General features: G+C 39.5%; 1 protein-coding gene across 17 annotated transcripts in view; it reads right to left on the reverse strand.

The window, feature by feature from the left end:
* The window catches only part of rbfox2.S (RNA binding fox-1 homolog 2 S homeolog), a 170,545-nt gene that overhangs the window by 55,347 nt on the left and 97,625 nt on the right, over positions 1-17,573 (reverse strand). For 2 of the 17 annotated variants that reach the window (XM_018259289.2, XM_018259290.2), the window contains exon 1: positions 2,082-2,304. The exons of 11 other annotated variants lie outside the window; for them this stretch is intronic. In XM_018259289.2, coding sequence (XP_018114778.1) covers positions 2,082-2,108 — 27 coding nt within the window. In that variant the 5' untranslated portion in view covers positions 2,109-2,304. Of the gene's footprint in view, positions 1-2,081; positions 2,305-15,816; positions 16,132-17,573 lie in introns of those variants that run through there. 4 more of the 17 variants (XM_018259286.2, NM_001112875.1, XM_018259285.2 and 1 more) reach the window with 4 other exon arrangements.

A 17,573-nucleotide genomic window follows, 5' to 3' on the forward strand; every position in this document is an offset into this window, starting at 1 on the left:
CACTGTCTTCAAAAAAGGTATTTATGGATCTTAAAATGGCTTACTGCACATCTTATTTTATTATTAACCAGATTTATTATCTCAGTCGGTATTATCTGCATTACCTGTAGCTAACGTGTACATCTGCAATATCTTGCCCTGCTCTCTCCATACATATGCATTGGATTGTGTTGTTTTAGTTCAGCCCAGCAGTGACACAGTTACAGACAGTGACACATGGCATTACTCAGACACAATGCTGGTGACAAATGCAAATGGCTCCAGCACAAAATGTTTTATATAATGTGGATCAGAATGCACAATACTCATACACTGCACACACACACACATATATACTGCAGTGATGCCTAGATCTATATACCATGGCTGTACATCCAGGGTCTGCCCTAATTACAGGCTAGGTTACTACAGGTTTCTCGTAGAATATTCATTTACAAGAAAGAACACAAACAAGACGCACACAGCCAGGGTGCTATACAGATCCCTACTGCCACTGGATTCTATATAACATCAGGTAAATAAATGCCAGTTATTCTATAGCATTGTAGGATACCACAATTCTAAGATTCCCGTGATATGTGTATGTATATATATATATATATATATATATATATATATATATATATATATATATATATACTCAAGAAAAATGCTGCTGCACACCAGGATTTATTGTGAATATATATATGTTTGTGTACACACAGAAGCCATAAAAATTCATCCTGACCATTGGTGAATGACCAAACAGTACACACCAAGTCCATTTTTCCCAGTTCCTATACAACAATTCCCAATTTTGCAGACCTGCATCAAGACAATGAAAAGGCTTTTTCGCATCCTTAAAAGGCAAGGACAGGGGGACTGGGAACTCTGGGGAATCTCTGCACCCAGCTACAGTCTCGCAGCTTCTCAGTCAGTTACCCTCAGGCTGGTGCAGAGTGAAATAGGTCAGAGCCCTTGATACATGTGCATAGATCAATATAAATGGCTGTGCATCCCAGGAATGCACACAAACATAATATGCATGAATAGATGTTTGGAAATATGGTATGACATTATGAACAACGAAAATAATGCAAAATGATCGCACAGCTCATGGTTAAAATGTATACAACATACATTTTATTTCTGTTACCAGCATATGTAAATGCAGAATGCAAGGGTCCTTATACCCTTGAATGCAGAGAAAAACAAACCCCCCTTAAAATAAATGTGTTGCCCCTGCAACAAGGGTTGCCAATCTTGGCCATGGAGTAGGAATCCTCCAAGCTTTCCCCTTTCCACCAGGTTAACATATTACAATCTGAATGGCTGTGTGCGTGCCACTCATCCGCCTCCCTCCTGATTACTTTCACCTTCAAATTACCGTCCCGCTCCCTGTAACGTGCATATAATAAGCACCTTCCAACTGGAAATGCAGACTGCCTGGAGCACTCTGCATAGGATTCCCTGCACGCCCAGCAATATCTTGGGAATGCCCCATGTATATTTGGGTGAGAGACATCTGAACAGCATTCAAAGATAGGTTGTAAAGATGCAATGCAATAAATGTTATTTTCTTCCAATTCAAAATGCATTATATCAATAAATAAAATATATGTTTAGCAGCACACAGATACAAAAAGGCAGTTCTGTGTCACATGAATGAGAGCAATAGGTATGCATGTAGGTATAAAACAACAAAAATATAGCTTTAAGCAATAAAACAGCAAGCCTCCACGCAGATCATAAGAAACGCCATTATGATTTTTATGGACTATAAATGTGTTTGGTTATGGAATAGTGAATAAATGGGAGTGGGGTCAGGCAGAGATTAGGGAATGATAGGAAATGTAGCTGGGCTTGAGCAGGGGGTGAGAGGTTGCTGCTGTTACTCTAGCGAATGTTATTCTGCTCTGTACAGTGAGGGAAATGGCAGATATAGGGAAGGAGGGGGAAAGCCCCACATGGTATTAATTAGCAGCAGTAACAAAGACAGAAACACAAAGGATGCAGAGAGATAAATAGGAAAGGGGGAGGGAATCCTGCAGACTGAGGAAGAGACAGAAGGAAAACAGACACAGGGACACTGCAGCCCTTACCTGCGAAACCATTTTATTCTTCTCCATAAACCAGCAGAAGAGGAAAGGACAAAGGAGAGAGGGGAGCACAGAAAGCTCCCTGAGCACCTGGCACTGAAGTCTGAAGGGGGCGAAGGCTTAGGATCCCGGTGTAATTCTTTGTCCTTGTGTCTGTCTCCTTCCTTTCTTCCTATCTTTCTTTGCTGCCTTGCTCTCTTTCTCTCTCTCTCAGGATCAAGCTCCTCCTTCTGACACCAGGGGTAATTTATCACCGCTCTGCCACTCCTCCCTCCTCTTCCTCCCCATCCCACACCCCGCTCCCTCCTCTCTCTTCCTTTCCCTCCCCCTCCTCTCCTGCATGGCTGGCTGGAAGGGACATCTCTCATTACACATGGCAAACAGGAGAAATAATTGGAGAAAAAAGATAAACGGGAGAATGACATCTGGGTGAAAGAATAACATGCAAAGAACATTACAGACCAGACATTTACTGCAATTGGCTTGTAAGTCATAAGAGAGAAGGTGCAATAATGCTACAATCACATTAAGATGTAATTTGGGAGGGAGAAAAAATAAAGTATGCCCACCACAGACCAGGTTGCTGAAGTTATCCAATGAAAAGAACAGGATAGATGTAATTGGTGGATTGTTTTTCAGCAGGAACGGAGAAATAACTGGTGTGAGTGAGTAAGACTCCTGGGGAACCATAAAGACATTAATGGATACAGCAGGCGCTTACAGCCCCTCTACACTACAGACTGTACATATTCATCCAGCCTTTCCTGAAACGGCACACACTTTCACATAAAGGGACAGTGCCATGGAACGTTTAGAAGATACAGACCAATCGCTTGGGGACATTTGTGGAGCCATACGCTGCAAATGATAAAATAAAATCAAGAACATTCACCAATAGTATCATACAACTGAATAAATACTTGCATTTGTTCATATTTGGCTTCCCTGTGTTTTTATTCAACAGAATTGGCGCACAGATTACATCCACCAGAATGTATATAAATATGGGCACCCCTTTGGCCACATCACATTTCCGGTTTTTAACGTTATTTTTAAGCATTTTTTTCTTTGGTGCATTAGATCACCACTGAAATTCTAAAGTTAATCTTATTTTTCTGTATTATTTATCTTTCTATTTAGGCCTTCTCCTATTCACATTCCATTCTCATACCTCCCAACTGTCCAGTTTTTCTCAGAACAGTCCTGATTTTGACAGCTCAACCTGCAGTTCCAGATTGTTACTGAAATGTCCCTACTTTCTCTTTGATATCCTGCACTGAAAAGCCAGAAAAAGTTACAAAGTTTTAAAACTTAATGGGCTTTTGGCAGAGTGCCCAGAATATGTGGCAGGTGCACTAAGATACATTTGTTACAATGTAACATAAGCAAGGAAACAATTGTAACAATTTCAGATAAGCAGGTCTCTTGGGGAGACCGTGACTTGCAGCTTAAAGGGCAATTCAGCTTCATTAACAAAACTTTAATAACACATAAAAACCGTAGAAATGTGTTCAGACTTTTATAACCTGGCAAATTTTATAAAATGAACATGGTAATTTGGGGGGGTGTCTACAAAAATGGGCGTGCTAAAAATTTTTGGCCGCGCTCCGTGCGGCAAATCCTTTTATCCCTCTTTTTATTTCCAAAATGTTGGGAGGTGTGCATTCTGACTTCCTAACTGCTTTATAGTTGCTATGATAATTATGCTCTAGCAAACCCATAGAAAGACCTTATAATATAACTGTGTAATACCCAATGAAATGTTAATTTTAAGGAGCACTGCCACTTATTATTATTATTTGCCACTGGCTGCACTGGCCATGATAGCTAACCATTATGTCCTGGCTCTTTGCTCTTTGGGACCAACTTTGGGGAAAATTCACTAGTACAATGCTGATTCACTAAAATGCGAAGTTGCGTCCAGGGCGCTGAGCGCTGGTGAATTTTCACTAATGTTACTTTGGCAATCAAAGCAAAGATTCACTACCATTGCCTACGCATACGGGGGGAAATGATAAAAGTTACAAGGACATATATGTTGCAGCAAATACATTACATTACAGAAGTCCAGGGAACCTTAATAAAGTTGATTGTTATAATGCCTTACACATGAGCCCACTGTATAGTTTATGTTCCATATGTTAGAAAATGTAGGAGGGATCCCGGTTACCCAAAAATTTTTTGCAGGCTATCACTCTGAAAAAAGGAAAAAACTTTGAGGAAATTGAGGAAGTCCTATGCACTCCAATGCACTTCGCGTGGTCTGAGCTGATGAAGGCAAGTCTGGCGAAAGAGGTAACGTTCAGTAAAATCCACATCTTATTGAATTTGCAGAGTTACGTCCATTTGCCAGAGCGAAAATTTGCCTGATGTTAGAGTGCGAAGCAATGCTAGCATCTATCTCCTTCGCCCTTTAGCTAATCTGTCCCTTTGGCTCATAGTATAATGCAACCTCTCCCTCACCTTCTTCCCTTGTGAAGTGGTGGATTCTGGGACTTGAAGTCCCTCTGCTTTTCATAGTGGGTGGTGCACATATTCTCTGGAAAGCAGAGAGATTTCAGATCCCAGAATCCATTACTTCACAATGAAACAAGGGGGTCAGGAATTGATCCCAAAAAGGACAACAGAGCTCTGCAATATCTCAGAGCCCAAAAAAATAAAAAAATAAATAATATATATATATATATATATATATATATATATATATATATATATATATACACACACACACAGTATACCTCATAATATGTTCTATTGCTACTAATACTGATTTTGACAGGGGGAAGTTTAAATTAACTCAAACCAAATTCTTCATAAAAAAATGTATCAATAATGCTTGACTGCATTAGAAAACTAGATGCTGTTTGACAATAAGACCTAGCCAAACAACTGGCCAACTTACTCAGGCTGGGCTGCTCAATAAGGGATTTGAAAAGCTATCCTAAGTCTATTATACATGGCAAGAATTTTCAATAATACATTTTTGGGGTGGAATCACCAAAATGTATAGAGGGTCCAGGTACTGTATTTATTTAAAGAAGCATCCCACAAAATACAGCCTTACGTGTTTCATGCATTTAATCATAGGCATATGAGCAGGTGCACCTTTTGGCACCAAAAACACAAGGCTGTTTTTGTTAAGGATTTTTCTTTAAAGAATTTTTTTTTTTTTTTAATTGCATCACTTTTCAGTTGGTACGGTTTGTGCCAGCCTATGTAATCATTGGGATAACCATCAGTATTCTTGGTTCCATAACTGAAATGGACTCGGTGGACCATATCCAATGCCATTACAAAAAGCTAACCACAATCTCTCTAAACATTAGTTAGCCTTTCTCCCATCCACCCCACTGAAAAAGTCTGTTTAATTCTGTTCTGGACTTAAGTCTTCAACAAAAAAAGATTTCCAGACTGAGCATGAAATGTTCCATCATCCTTCTTTGCAATCATCTTGACCCCTTCTTTACAACACTCAGCATGCCCGATTGTCTCTAAAAGACTGTACTGTTCCTAAAGAAAAACTTTAGGAAGTGTTGGTCACATGATAGATTCATCTTAGCCAGCTAAAAGATCTAAAGCACTTGGGGAAAAAAAAAAAGAGTACAAGAAACAAAGAGGAAAAGCAATGGGGTGCACCAGAGCAGCTTCAAGGTGCTAGTGGGCCCAAGACAGGGATTTCATTGGTGGGCCCCCTGCAGCCATTCCAAAAATGTGTAAACTAAAAGTACTTCTCTCAAGCAGGTAAACTTAAATATCACAAGACAAACAAACAAAATGTAATTTTCTGGAACTATATAAATTAGAATAAACCAGCATGGAGAAACCACACAAACAAATGTCTCCACTAAAGATACCAGCTTTTATCAGAAAGACCCCTACGAATGCTTAAAAGATGAAAGGTCTGATGCTTTTGGTTCCTGTACTTAAGGGCGCTAGGCAAAGGCCCCTATTGCCCAATTATTAACATGGTCCTGGAAGCCAAGGTGATCCCCAATAAGACAGAGGCATGAAATCAAATATACAAAAAAAATATACAGAATTATTTCTCTGGTATAAAAATTCTAAGGCTGATCAATTAAGCCCAGATCTTTTAGAACAGTTGTAAAATCATCTGTCCATTTAAGGTCCCTTAAAATTATTGATTTATGTGATCAGCTTCTGGTGCAATTACTCCAAAGCATATTGAAAAGGCAAATCAGACTGACCAAGGACCCAGTTTTAACCAAGCCAGAAATGTACAGGTCCATAAGTCCACATTTCCACAGTATTTTAAATCTGCCCATAGTTTTATCCATAAGATCAGTGTGCTTTAGCCATTCATGTATGTCAGTGGAGGAACAACAAGATATCATATTAAAATAAATGATATGATGGGAGCTTCTTCACATCCTGGTTCTGCCATAGGCCTTGCCATAGAAAATAATTGTCTTCTAGCAAAAGAAAGTTCATGGTAGCATGGCCTTAGTATACACATATATTTATTAGAACATGTATTATGAGAATATATAGTATGGAGAGGTATACTACTGAACACTGCCTCAAACCTATTATGCATAGGGCCTACCCATGCTGTTTTCTTAATTTTTTTCTGTTATTGCTGGGTTTTTCTTTGCCTTTATTGAGTTATTGCATCATGTGACACATAAAATCAATTGCATCTTTTCATTCTACCGTAACACTAGAAGAATAATTTTAATTAGGTTGTAAACTCAAGCAGGAACATCTTAACTCTTAGACGCAGAGATTGCAAAAAAGGTACTAGTCAATCTGCAGCCCCAGGCATCTGCTTGGCAGTCCCCTACCTCTGCTTTCTTGATGATCTCCTCCTGTGAAGCCTTACTTCAATGAGTGGGCATTTGAGACCTGGGGTTTTATTCACCCGAAGGTAGACAGCACATGTGTAGCATAAGCCGTATTCTTCATGTGTCAGCTTTTTGGCTGCATTGCTTATTTTTAATGCCAGTACGTTTGATTAAATTTTTTCTTTCAGTGAATATAAGAATCTCTCAGAAATCAGGTAACTTGATTGTCTGTTAAATTCAGAGGCAGAAAATAATTTAAATAAATGGACCAACTGTGCCATCTACACCAGGTAAGGGACACAAGTAGCGTTATTAAGCAGGGAATGGGAACTAATGAGGAGACTTTAATGTGGTAAAACCGAAATTAAAACTTATAACTGATTACTGTTCAGAGACCTGTGTTCTTTGTTGGCACATATTGGAAGCCCACATGAAATGACAGCAACAGAAACGCCTTAATAGAATGAGACATTTTTAATTTCCTGTGTCTACTCAAAAATGTATTCTTATTATCCATTCTGTTGAACACCACTGATACATCATAGTCAGACTGGCACCAGGACAGGAGATTGTAAGTGAGCCTCTATCCACAGCTACAGGGCTTGATGATGAGCAACATTATTTCAATGGAAAGAGTCAATTTTCCCTTTCAAGTAAGGCATTCATGAAGTGATTGGAGTTTAATGCTGGAGATCACTGTAACCAATACTAATCTCCTTTAATCTGACTGGCTCAAAGAAATTGGATAGATAGAAGATAGAATTTCCACTAAAGGCATATTCTGAACATTATTCCTTCCTACTGATTTATATTAAGTACATTTGCATAATATGCAAATTTTAAATCTGATTATGCATAGTGTCAACTATTCGCTACTTGTTTATAAAACACACGCCACAGTGTAGTATTAGGTTCACAAGCTGACACAAAATACTAATGATGGTTGAAAGAAGATACAGGAATCAATCTAAAAAAGTACATTAGTTTAAAGATCTATAGCAAATGCTTCCAATATGTGCCTAAGGTGTTACCTGTTGATGTACACCAGTCTGATGCCAAATCCATGATTGGAGCTGTGTGTCAGATGATAGGGAGGGTTTGTTAAGGGGTATCACAGTGATGGCCACACTCATGTGTGTAGTATAGGACAATGTGCAGTCTGGTTATACACACAGCTAAGTGGTTTGCACTGATTCAATCAAATGAGCAAAGTGTTTTATCACCTCTGGATTACTGTCCCATCTGGCTCCAATTTGGTAAATGTCCTAAAATGTTGATGAGGGTCACTGACCACAAATGCAGCTATATTAGAGTACAGTGTTCATCCCAAATATTGCCTTAATTGACATCCGATATGGCATTTCAGGACAATCTAGGAAGCAAATAGGCATTCTCCTCAAACATTTCCTAACTGGCCTTCAGACTAGGTCCCTCCACTTAAGGGTGGTGGCAGACAGGGAGATTAGTCACCCAGTGACAAATCTCTACTGCGGGCAACTAATCTCCCTGAAATGCCTTCCCGCCAGCAAGAATACGAATCGACGGGGGTGGCATACGTATCGCTTCAGATTTCCGAAGCCGCCGGAAGTTGCCTCACGAGGAAACTTTGGGGGACTTCGGAAATTCTAAGAGATTTGTATGCCATCCTGCAGGTGATTCTTATTCTTACCTGCTGGAAGGCATTTTGTGGCGATTAGTTGCCCGCAGTAGAGAAAATCTGTCTCTGAGCGACTAATCTCACCCTTAGGAGACCAGTCCCATAGTCTGGAAACCAGTGTGGGGGCAACTTGTATGAAGTTGGATGACCAGAAAAGCAAGAGCAGTGCTAATGTAGAAGAGGATATTTTTATATTACAAGACAAATTAAAGCTTACAGGCATTCACTTTTTTTTTTTTTTACCATAACATATATTTATTCAGAACAAAGTTGATCTTTTAACTTGTACCTTTAAATAAACCACAGGATATACTAGAAACTAGTGATGACTACATTTTGTCTTGGTATGGTACTAACAAATGTAGTTGTCAAAGTGTTAAATGTGACTCTGCTGATCCCTATGAAAGTGTCGCCCTCTACTGAAGCTTTGCCTTGGGTTCACCTGTTGCTGCCAAGCAAAACGTCTCAGTTGCCACTTCATCAAGTGATTATTCTAGCCTATGACAAACAGAACATTTTGACTACAGCTGTGCTCAGACAGAAAACAGTGGCAGTCAAAAAATCCCCAAAAATGTCTTTTTTTGCTTAGTCTCTATCCAGAAAAACAGACATGAGCTTTTCTGAGTGGTTAAATCATTGATGCTTTCCATCGGGTCACAGTGGAAAAAAACATTCTCTGCACCATAAGAGTTATATAAATAGGGCAATAAATGCAAGATTTTTGGAATTGTACTTAGGTTTAAGTCCCTTTTTTGGGAAAACAGATTCTTCAGACTGCAAAATGAGCAACACAGAGTCTCCTTACACAGTAGAAGAACACTTTAAAACCGGTATCCTAATCATCTTTGAAGAGTACCATCCCCACTTTACCAGTTAAACAGAATATACATTACAAATGGTGAGCTAATGCTCACAATGAAATGTGCATATGTGCCTGTTACACTTTACAAGTGTTGTATGGAGCCCGATGCAAAGAAAGTTCCTGCCTCCCACATCTCATTACTCACCAACTCCAAGTCATGACCCTGTACATGTACAGAGAGGAACATAGCAGTGGAAATGTTCAAATGATGGGAGAGATAAAGAAACTGAGAAAATCCAAGAATGTTAGTCAGCCCACATACAATAGAGTATTAGTTCATAGGGCTGGCCAACAAGGGAGAATAAACTGCAGCCTTTAGGTTAAAATAATTGAAATCATTAAAAGCAAGAAACATTTTATATGAATATTTGTGAATAGTACAGACCCACATTATCTAACAAGGTGCCCTGTTATCTGCATAAAAGTGGTTCAGAGCAACTAGAAAATTGCTTTGCTATGCACAACTGTTCCTTACTGGAGCAAGCTGCATTAGATAGGATCATACTGGGCAACAATCTCTTGAGACTGGTGCTAGCTGGAAGGTGATTTATGATACCCTGCGCATGCTGGTCTGTAATGTAGCAATGAAAACTACAGAGTACGCACCGCAGCAAAATTGCAACACACAAAAACAGTCATTCCACTAATTCTAGATCTAGCCTACTAGTTTGGTTCTGCCAGTACCGAGCAAGCTAAAGGTCCATTAAATCTCTTATAAGAATAAGTAGCTGATTGGGGACATTTTAAGGTTTAGTGTTGTTTAATATTTCAGCCTTTCCGCAGTCGTGAATGGTGAATCAAATAAAGAGGGGGAGGAATCCTCAGAGGGATGAGATTTTTCATGCTCAGCTAAAACTGCTGATCTCTCACTGCAGCATTAAAGCCACTGCTAGTGTGCAGAGGGCTGCCTTGATGTTTAATAAATGGACATACACATCTAAAGATAGCAAGCAGGGTGCATCAAGCTGTGAAGAAATCTCTTTAAATGATGTCTCTCTATTAGGCTGCCCCTGCAATGGCACAAAGTCTTATGGAAAAAAAAAATGAAATATTAAATACATGCGCACATGGCCTTGCAAAACTCTTCAAATCCTTGACCACTGCTTTCATGCTACTGAATAACAAACCCAGCACTGAAATGATGTTGCAGGGATATTTTTACTTCAGTAAAAGTCAAAATGACAAAATCAAAAGTCAAAATAATGTTTTTGTTATAAATAAATCTACTTGCCACTTCACAAGGTGTTTTTACAAAAGATTACATTTTGGGGATTAATGGTTTTGTGCTTAAAAGTATTTTGACAACAGGCATTAATCCTTAGATTCTTTTGTTTTTTCATTTTATTTGATCTTGGCAAAAGCATTTAGCCCATCATTGGAACGTAGAGTCACTGGATGAATCAGTCAAACAAATAGATCTTTGCCAGATTTAGGCATCCAGGTAGGGTTGCCACCTTTTTTTGGGAAAATTTACTGGCCTTCCTATGATTTAAGAGGTTTTTCCCTAACAATAACATGCTCATCAAGGAATATTTTTACTGGCCAGGAGGCTACCCTACATCTAGGCAGTTGAGCAAATTGTGCTGATCCAATAGTTTTGGCCCTTGGGAAGAACATCAGCTCATCGGGAGGCCAGAAGAGGACCACTTAAACAGCCCGGTGCTGCCTTTTCTTTTCCAGCTGGCTGCCATACTATAGGTCATTGCTTTGGCCTACACACAGAAAGATTGAGTCTAGAGAAGCAAAGTCATCAGGCAGTACTGGCCTGTTTAGGACTAGCTTAAGTCAGAGCAGAGTGTGTTACTGCACATGCCCTGTATCTTGCTCAATCATTTTGGAACTGGAAGCCAATAAGTGTAATGAGAAACAAATGAGCAAGCACAAGTAGGGTACATTAAAGGCACTCTTGCCTTGACTACGAAAGCAGGATGCTGCTGAAGCCAATGATTGGGTAAGCAATTTCATTAATATTAAATAAAAAAATGTTAAAAATTATTGTACAGCGCTGTGAAAACTGCTAGCTAATTTATAAATAACTTATTATTTATATATATATATATATATATATATATATATATATATATATATATATATATGCACACACACACACAAACAATGCAGAAGAACGGCACTCACAGGACTCACTGAATCAATCTTTCAAAGATTTATTTTGCTTAACGTTTCGGTCCCCCACAGGGCCCGTCCGACAGAGTCAAACAGTGCAACCCGACTCCTGATAAAGGTCCCTGTGGGGGAACGAAACATTGAGCAAAATAAATCTTTGGAAGATTGATTCTGCATTGCTTGTGTTGTTTCTTAGCTCAGGCACCAAGGTGAAATAACTGTGTCTCATATACATATATACACAGTATATATATATATATATATATATATATATATATATATATATATATATATATATATATATATATATTTCAGTATTAATATCCCAGCTGAAAAATGGATGCCACATTACAATACAGGAATATTAACTTATAATATATATAAATATATATATATATATATATATATATATATATATATATATATATATATATATATATATATATATATATATATATATATATATATATATATGGGGTGTGTGGGTACCTGAGAAAGACAGTTGGGAACTTTGTTCTTATAAAGTATTGCAACCAATACGAATCACTGTAGAGCCAGGGTTTCAGGCTCTTTTCTGCAGTACATAAACCACATGATGATGCTACTACAGAATTTATTATGGAATCCTGAGCTTTGCTGTTGTAGCAGGCAGGACATTTGTCAGAGAACATAGGCAGGCTGGCACAACAACTAAACAGGAGGGCACCCACACAATATATCTGCTTCCATAAGAGACAGGGTACTGAATGACTGTCTATGGTCTCTGATTGGCACATGTGCAGGACATTTGGAATTTTAGAAATCCCATAAAATCAGATGAATTCATTGTTATTTAAAGCATTCTAAACATATTCTGACAAGCAAGTGGTTAAATCTTGCTTTATTGTCTGATGAATAGACTCAAACACATACTCAGCAACATTATATGATGATGTTGCTGGAAAGCCAGCCCGAAGGACCTGAATCCACTGTTTCAATTTAGATGAAGAAGTAAATTATTCATAGAGCGGCAGCAGTCGTTTTCACGAGTTGGCCAACCCCAGAACGCAGGATAATGCAGTAGCAGGAGCAGAGGTAAAGATATGAAGACTGTTAGAGTCTTCTGCCACATGGGGAAAGTGAGGAGCTCTGTTTATATAAGCAGGACTACAAGCTGCCCTTGGGGCTCCTAAGGGAATACTAGAAGTACTTAGTCATGAAATACAGTAGTTACGTACTCTTGTCTCGCTGATGCAAAACTAGGGCAAAGTTTTAGATCAATTGAAAAAAATGATTTCATGCAAAAGCAGTTTGTTGTCATTTAGTTTTTTTTAAAATCTAAGTAATAACATCATGGGTATCTATAAGCCAGGTTAGTGGGTTTCTTGCATTTAAGCCAAGAATTGTGCCATAATAGTACAAGTCCAAAAAAGCTAAAGCACAAATAGCCTGTGCCGCTCTAACAATGTATGGTTGTGCAAGCATGGAGCTCGATTCTTTGCTCACTTCCTGCTTTGTATACTGTAATCACAAACATCATCAAGAACAAGATATATTTTGAGAACTGGGATTTGTTAGGTGCTTTTATTGCCAATGTTATTCAAATTCTGGTAACATTAGGCTAATCAGAAGTGCCTACAGGGTCAGACTGGGCTGGCGGGACACCAGTTTTTTTTTACTGAGGCACACTGGCAAAATGGGAACATTTAAATCAGAGATTTCAAACCCCAGCAGCTACTAAACAACATGAACACAAACTCGGGCGTATTACAAAACAAATGCAAAATTGGCACTAATAATTTGTCATTTGCACTTAGATTATCTAACTAATTGAGCCTCCAACCTCTCTTACTATGAGCATAAGCTGGAAGACCACCATTTTAACATACACACTAGGCAATGGTGCATAGGCTCGCAGACCACCTAATGTTCCAGCCATCTGGAAGGCTGATATACTGTACATTCTATAAGATTCTACATTCCCCATTCTCTCCACATTTTAACCCTGTGAGTCCGAAACTGGAAAGCTATGGCTATAGATGTGTCCATGGAATTAAGTTTGGCTCCCAGATCAGCAGACAGAAAATAACTATGTCAGATTATCTTATCACAAAAACACACATTTCATCTAGTGAGAAACCCAAAGCAAATGGGGTCAAAGGCTAGATTCATTTTGAACTAAATATTACAGAAAATAAAGGGATTGGAAGTAAAACAGATGCTACACACAAGGAAGGGTATTTACAGATATAAGTAGGAGGATTTATTTTAAGAAATCATTCCATAAACACTTTAAAGGTGTACTCCTCATAACAGTCCAGTTTGGAAGTTTTTATTTGTTTAAACAGCAGATTGCATCAGATGGGATACAACTTAATTGCCAAAATAGCGCTAAAGGCCCATAATTTGGCCATATTCTTGTACGGTATGTCTATGATAATATATATTTTGTGCACTATGGTGGTTTCTGTAAAATTTGTAATAGTGCAAGTTCTGCTGTTTGTTTCTCCTGATTTCTGTGCTGCTGGTGTTAGAAAAGAGTATACGAAATTTATAGATATAACAATTATATTGCACAATTGCGACCATAATATTTTATGCCGTGTTAAAAAGAGACAAAAATACTGATTATTTTAACATGAATCTAATGACTGCAGGTAATTTAAGAGCCACATGGTGACAGAAAAGGCCCTTCTTATAGCTGGCATGAGTTTTGGTTGGGAAAAGGAGTCAGATTCCTTGACTAGGCTAAGATCATTTTCAGGCTTCAGACAAGGAATTAGGAGATAATTTGCTGTGCCAGTCAACATCCCAGTGAGTGCAAATATGTTAATTTCATTGCAGATGGCAGGCAAGGTCCCCTATAGATTTAGCGCACACAGTTGTCAGACCATAAACCAGTCATGGACAAACAAGGGCCCTCAAGATGTTGCCGAACTGCAGCTGCTCGAAGCATCCCACAGTCAAAGGGTTCTTTGCTGGTAGTTTGCCCATAACTGTTCAAAGTATAAAGCATTTCGATTTTGGGGAACAAACCAATAAAGACAACGAACCCACACCACACACATCCACCATTTCACATTTAGAAAATGGAAAAGGGTCCAGTAGTCGCACTAGCGGAACTATCCTTATTTGAATGGTGTAGGCCTAAGAGGGGCTCCAACACTTTCTGTTTTCAAGGACAGCCCATTTCAAGGGCAAGCTGTTTGGGGTGCAGATCAGTCATCACATATCCCATTTCCCACACATTCTGTAGCGTTGGGTTACCATAAGACCTGTCATTGAAGGGGGTCACTGGCACTCTGTCACAGCCGCTCCAATCACTCATTAACTGTACTATTTATATAAGCACCTATGCCTAGCACGGGCAATTAAATAATTATACATAAAAAGGAATTAAGGAAGAATTATTTGCCTGAATGCAGATAGATATACCATAATACATAAGTTATAAAAACTTAAAAAGTTCCTTGCTGCGTATCACAGGCCTTTCGAAGAGCAAACAGCTTAGGTCCACAAAGAACAATCGGTGGGACATCTAGCTGAGCTAAACTACGACTCCCAGCATGCTCAGACGACAACTAGCATGGGCTCCATTAAAAGAGAGAAATTACTATGCTCCGGTTCAGAAATGGAAATAACATGAGATGGTTTTATCTAACAAGCTCTGATACATGATTTATTCCACAATGCCCTAAAAAGAGGGTGTCATCAAACTTTGCCTAAGAGGGTGAGGAAAGGGATAGATGTTTTCTCAACCTCAGTGCCCAGTTTCCACCAGCTAACAAGGAAAAGGTGTGGGATGAGAATGAAATACATAGTTGTTTAGTGTCATTTAGCCTAATGTACTTATCTCCTATAAAAGACCACTAAGATACAAACCAGGCAGTGCAAATAAGCATAATAACAAGGATTAAAAGAAGCTCACAAGAAGACACTGAAAGCTAAAGTAATAGAGAACGGTATGTGTGTATTTACAAATGGGCCAACAAGACTACAGAAGGGATCTTGGTATAGAGCAGTTGCTTATAATAGGGGAATGGGATTACTGCATACCAAAAAATTTTCATTTTGGGGGGTGCCAAATATGGAGAAACATGAAGAAATTCCACAAAAAATGGGTGTGCATTCCTTACAAAAGTAAATTTAACAAATGTTTTCAAATAGTGGGAGGACTAATACACAGGGAATGCTTTATAGAGAAAGGAGGCACAGTAAGGCAAGGGGATCCCATGCAGGGTTAAGGGGTGGGGGAAGCCTATATACATGAAAAGGAGTTTCAGCAGAAGAGATTGAGAGTGAGAAAGCTCTTACCTGCACAACTGGATACGGATATTCCATGCAGTATACACCAAACATGCTCCTGTCAGAGCCCACCCTGTGAGCAGTAACCCTCGGTGTGGGGTCCACTTTTGTACTGAAACTGGGATGCTGGTTACAAGAGGATATCAGAAGCAAAGCTGAGGTAAGGAAGAGCCGGGGGCATGAGTGGGAAAGAGAAATAAATAAGGGGTACAGAAGGCTTCTTAGCAGCAGCAGCAGCGTCTACCAGGAGGAGAAGAGCGGAGATATGAGGAGACTGGGGCAGTCTGGATGTGTGTGTGTGTACGGGACAGCTGGGCTGAGAGAGAGGAGGGGGTATAGGATGGGTGGGGGAGGTAAGGGAGACAGGTGGCTTGATCAGAAAAGAGAAGCCCCTTTGGCCATGCGTGTGCCTGAGAGGGACATGGAAGGAAGGAGGGAGGAGGAGATGGGGGTGGAGGAGAACAGGAGCTCTGCTATTTGCAGTGTGAGACCTTCTGTAGGGCTTACACCTCTTGCACTCAATCACAGCTCCCACTCCTAACCCCCTTCTGCTCCATACACCCCCTCCTGACAGCTGCTAGGGGCATTGGGGCGACAAAGGGGACAGCACTGTGCACTTCCCCCTCCCCCAATCAGCTGTTCTTGTCAACCTCCCCCGGATTAAATATGACCGGACGTTCTAGGGGGCTTTTTGGGAGGGTGCAAGGAGTCAGAGTGATGGACAGTGCCAGGTGAGGTGCTGCATATTGTAAGGAAAGTAAATAAGTCAAATGGTTTTACAAGTTTAAATCCAGTCACCTTAGTCTCTTACAGCAGGAACATGGCCAGAATGCAGAGGCACTTAGATAATATATAAATAACAATCCAGGACACATTTAAGTTAGGAACACCAGAATATTAGAGTGCCAGCATGGTGGCTAATAGGGTTTCTTAACCCTAACAAACAGTGTTATGTCAGTCAGAAAAAGATAAACAGGGAAATATTAAATCCTTTCACTTCCACAACAGCAAAGCCCGTTTCACCTGGATACAAAATCAAACTGTAAGTAGGTACGTGTTACAAATCTCTGCTGTAGGCTGAATCTTTTGGCTATACTGAATGACTAACCAACAGCTAATCCAATGTTATGCTAACTAGTCAACTGACTTTCAAATAGCTAATAACAAAATAAAAGAATGTAGTCATAGATTAAAGAACAACAGCGACATAGTATTTTCTCCTACTAACTATACATAACATAATCCACAACAACGGTCATCTCCCAGAGGCTACCCACTGTTACTACATGCATGTTACTACAGGAACCATCAGTCCCTACTATACCTGCTATCCCACAGTCCCTTCCCAGAGACTATTATCCCACTGTTACTATAGGCACCTTCTCTCCATACTATACCTGCTATCCCACAGTCCCTTCCAGAGACTATTATCCCACTGTTACTATAGGCACAATCTTTCCCTACTATACCTGCTATCCCACAGTAACATTCCCTTCTCAGAGTCTATTATCCCCACTGTGACTACAGGCACCATTTCTCACTACTATGGGTCAGATTTACCAAAACATGAGATTAGAATTCATCACAGATAAACTCACTCACATTTGATAAATATGCGTTTAAAAATCCCATAGGAATGAATAATAACATGGGTGAATTTTTCAGTGGTGAATTGTAATCTCACGTTTTGATCATTTGCCCCTATACCTGAGATGCCGCAGCCAAAATCCCTGCCCAGAGTCTATTATCGCCACTGCTGCTACAGA

This window comes from Xenopus laevis, chromosome 4S (genome assembly GCF_017654675.1).
Source record: "Xenopus laevis strain J_2021 chromosome 4S, Xenopus_laevis_v10.1, whole genome shotgun sequence".
Lineage (NCBI taxonomy): Eukaryota > Metazoa > Chordata > Amphibia > Anura > Pipidae > Xenopus > Xenopus laevis.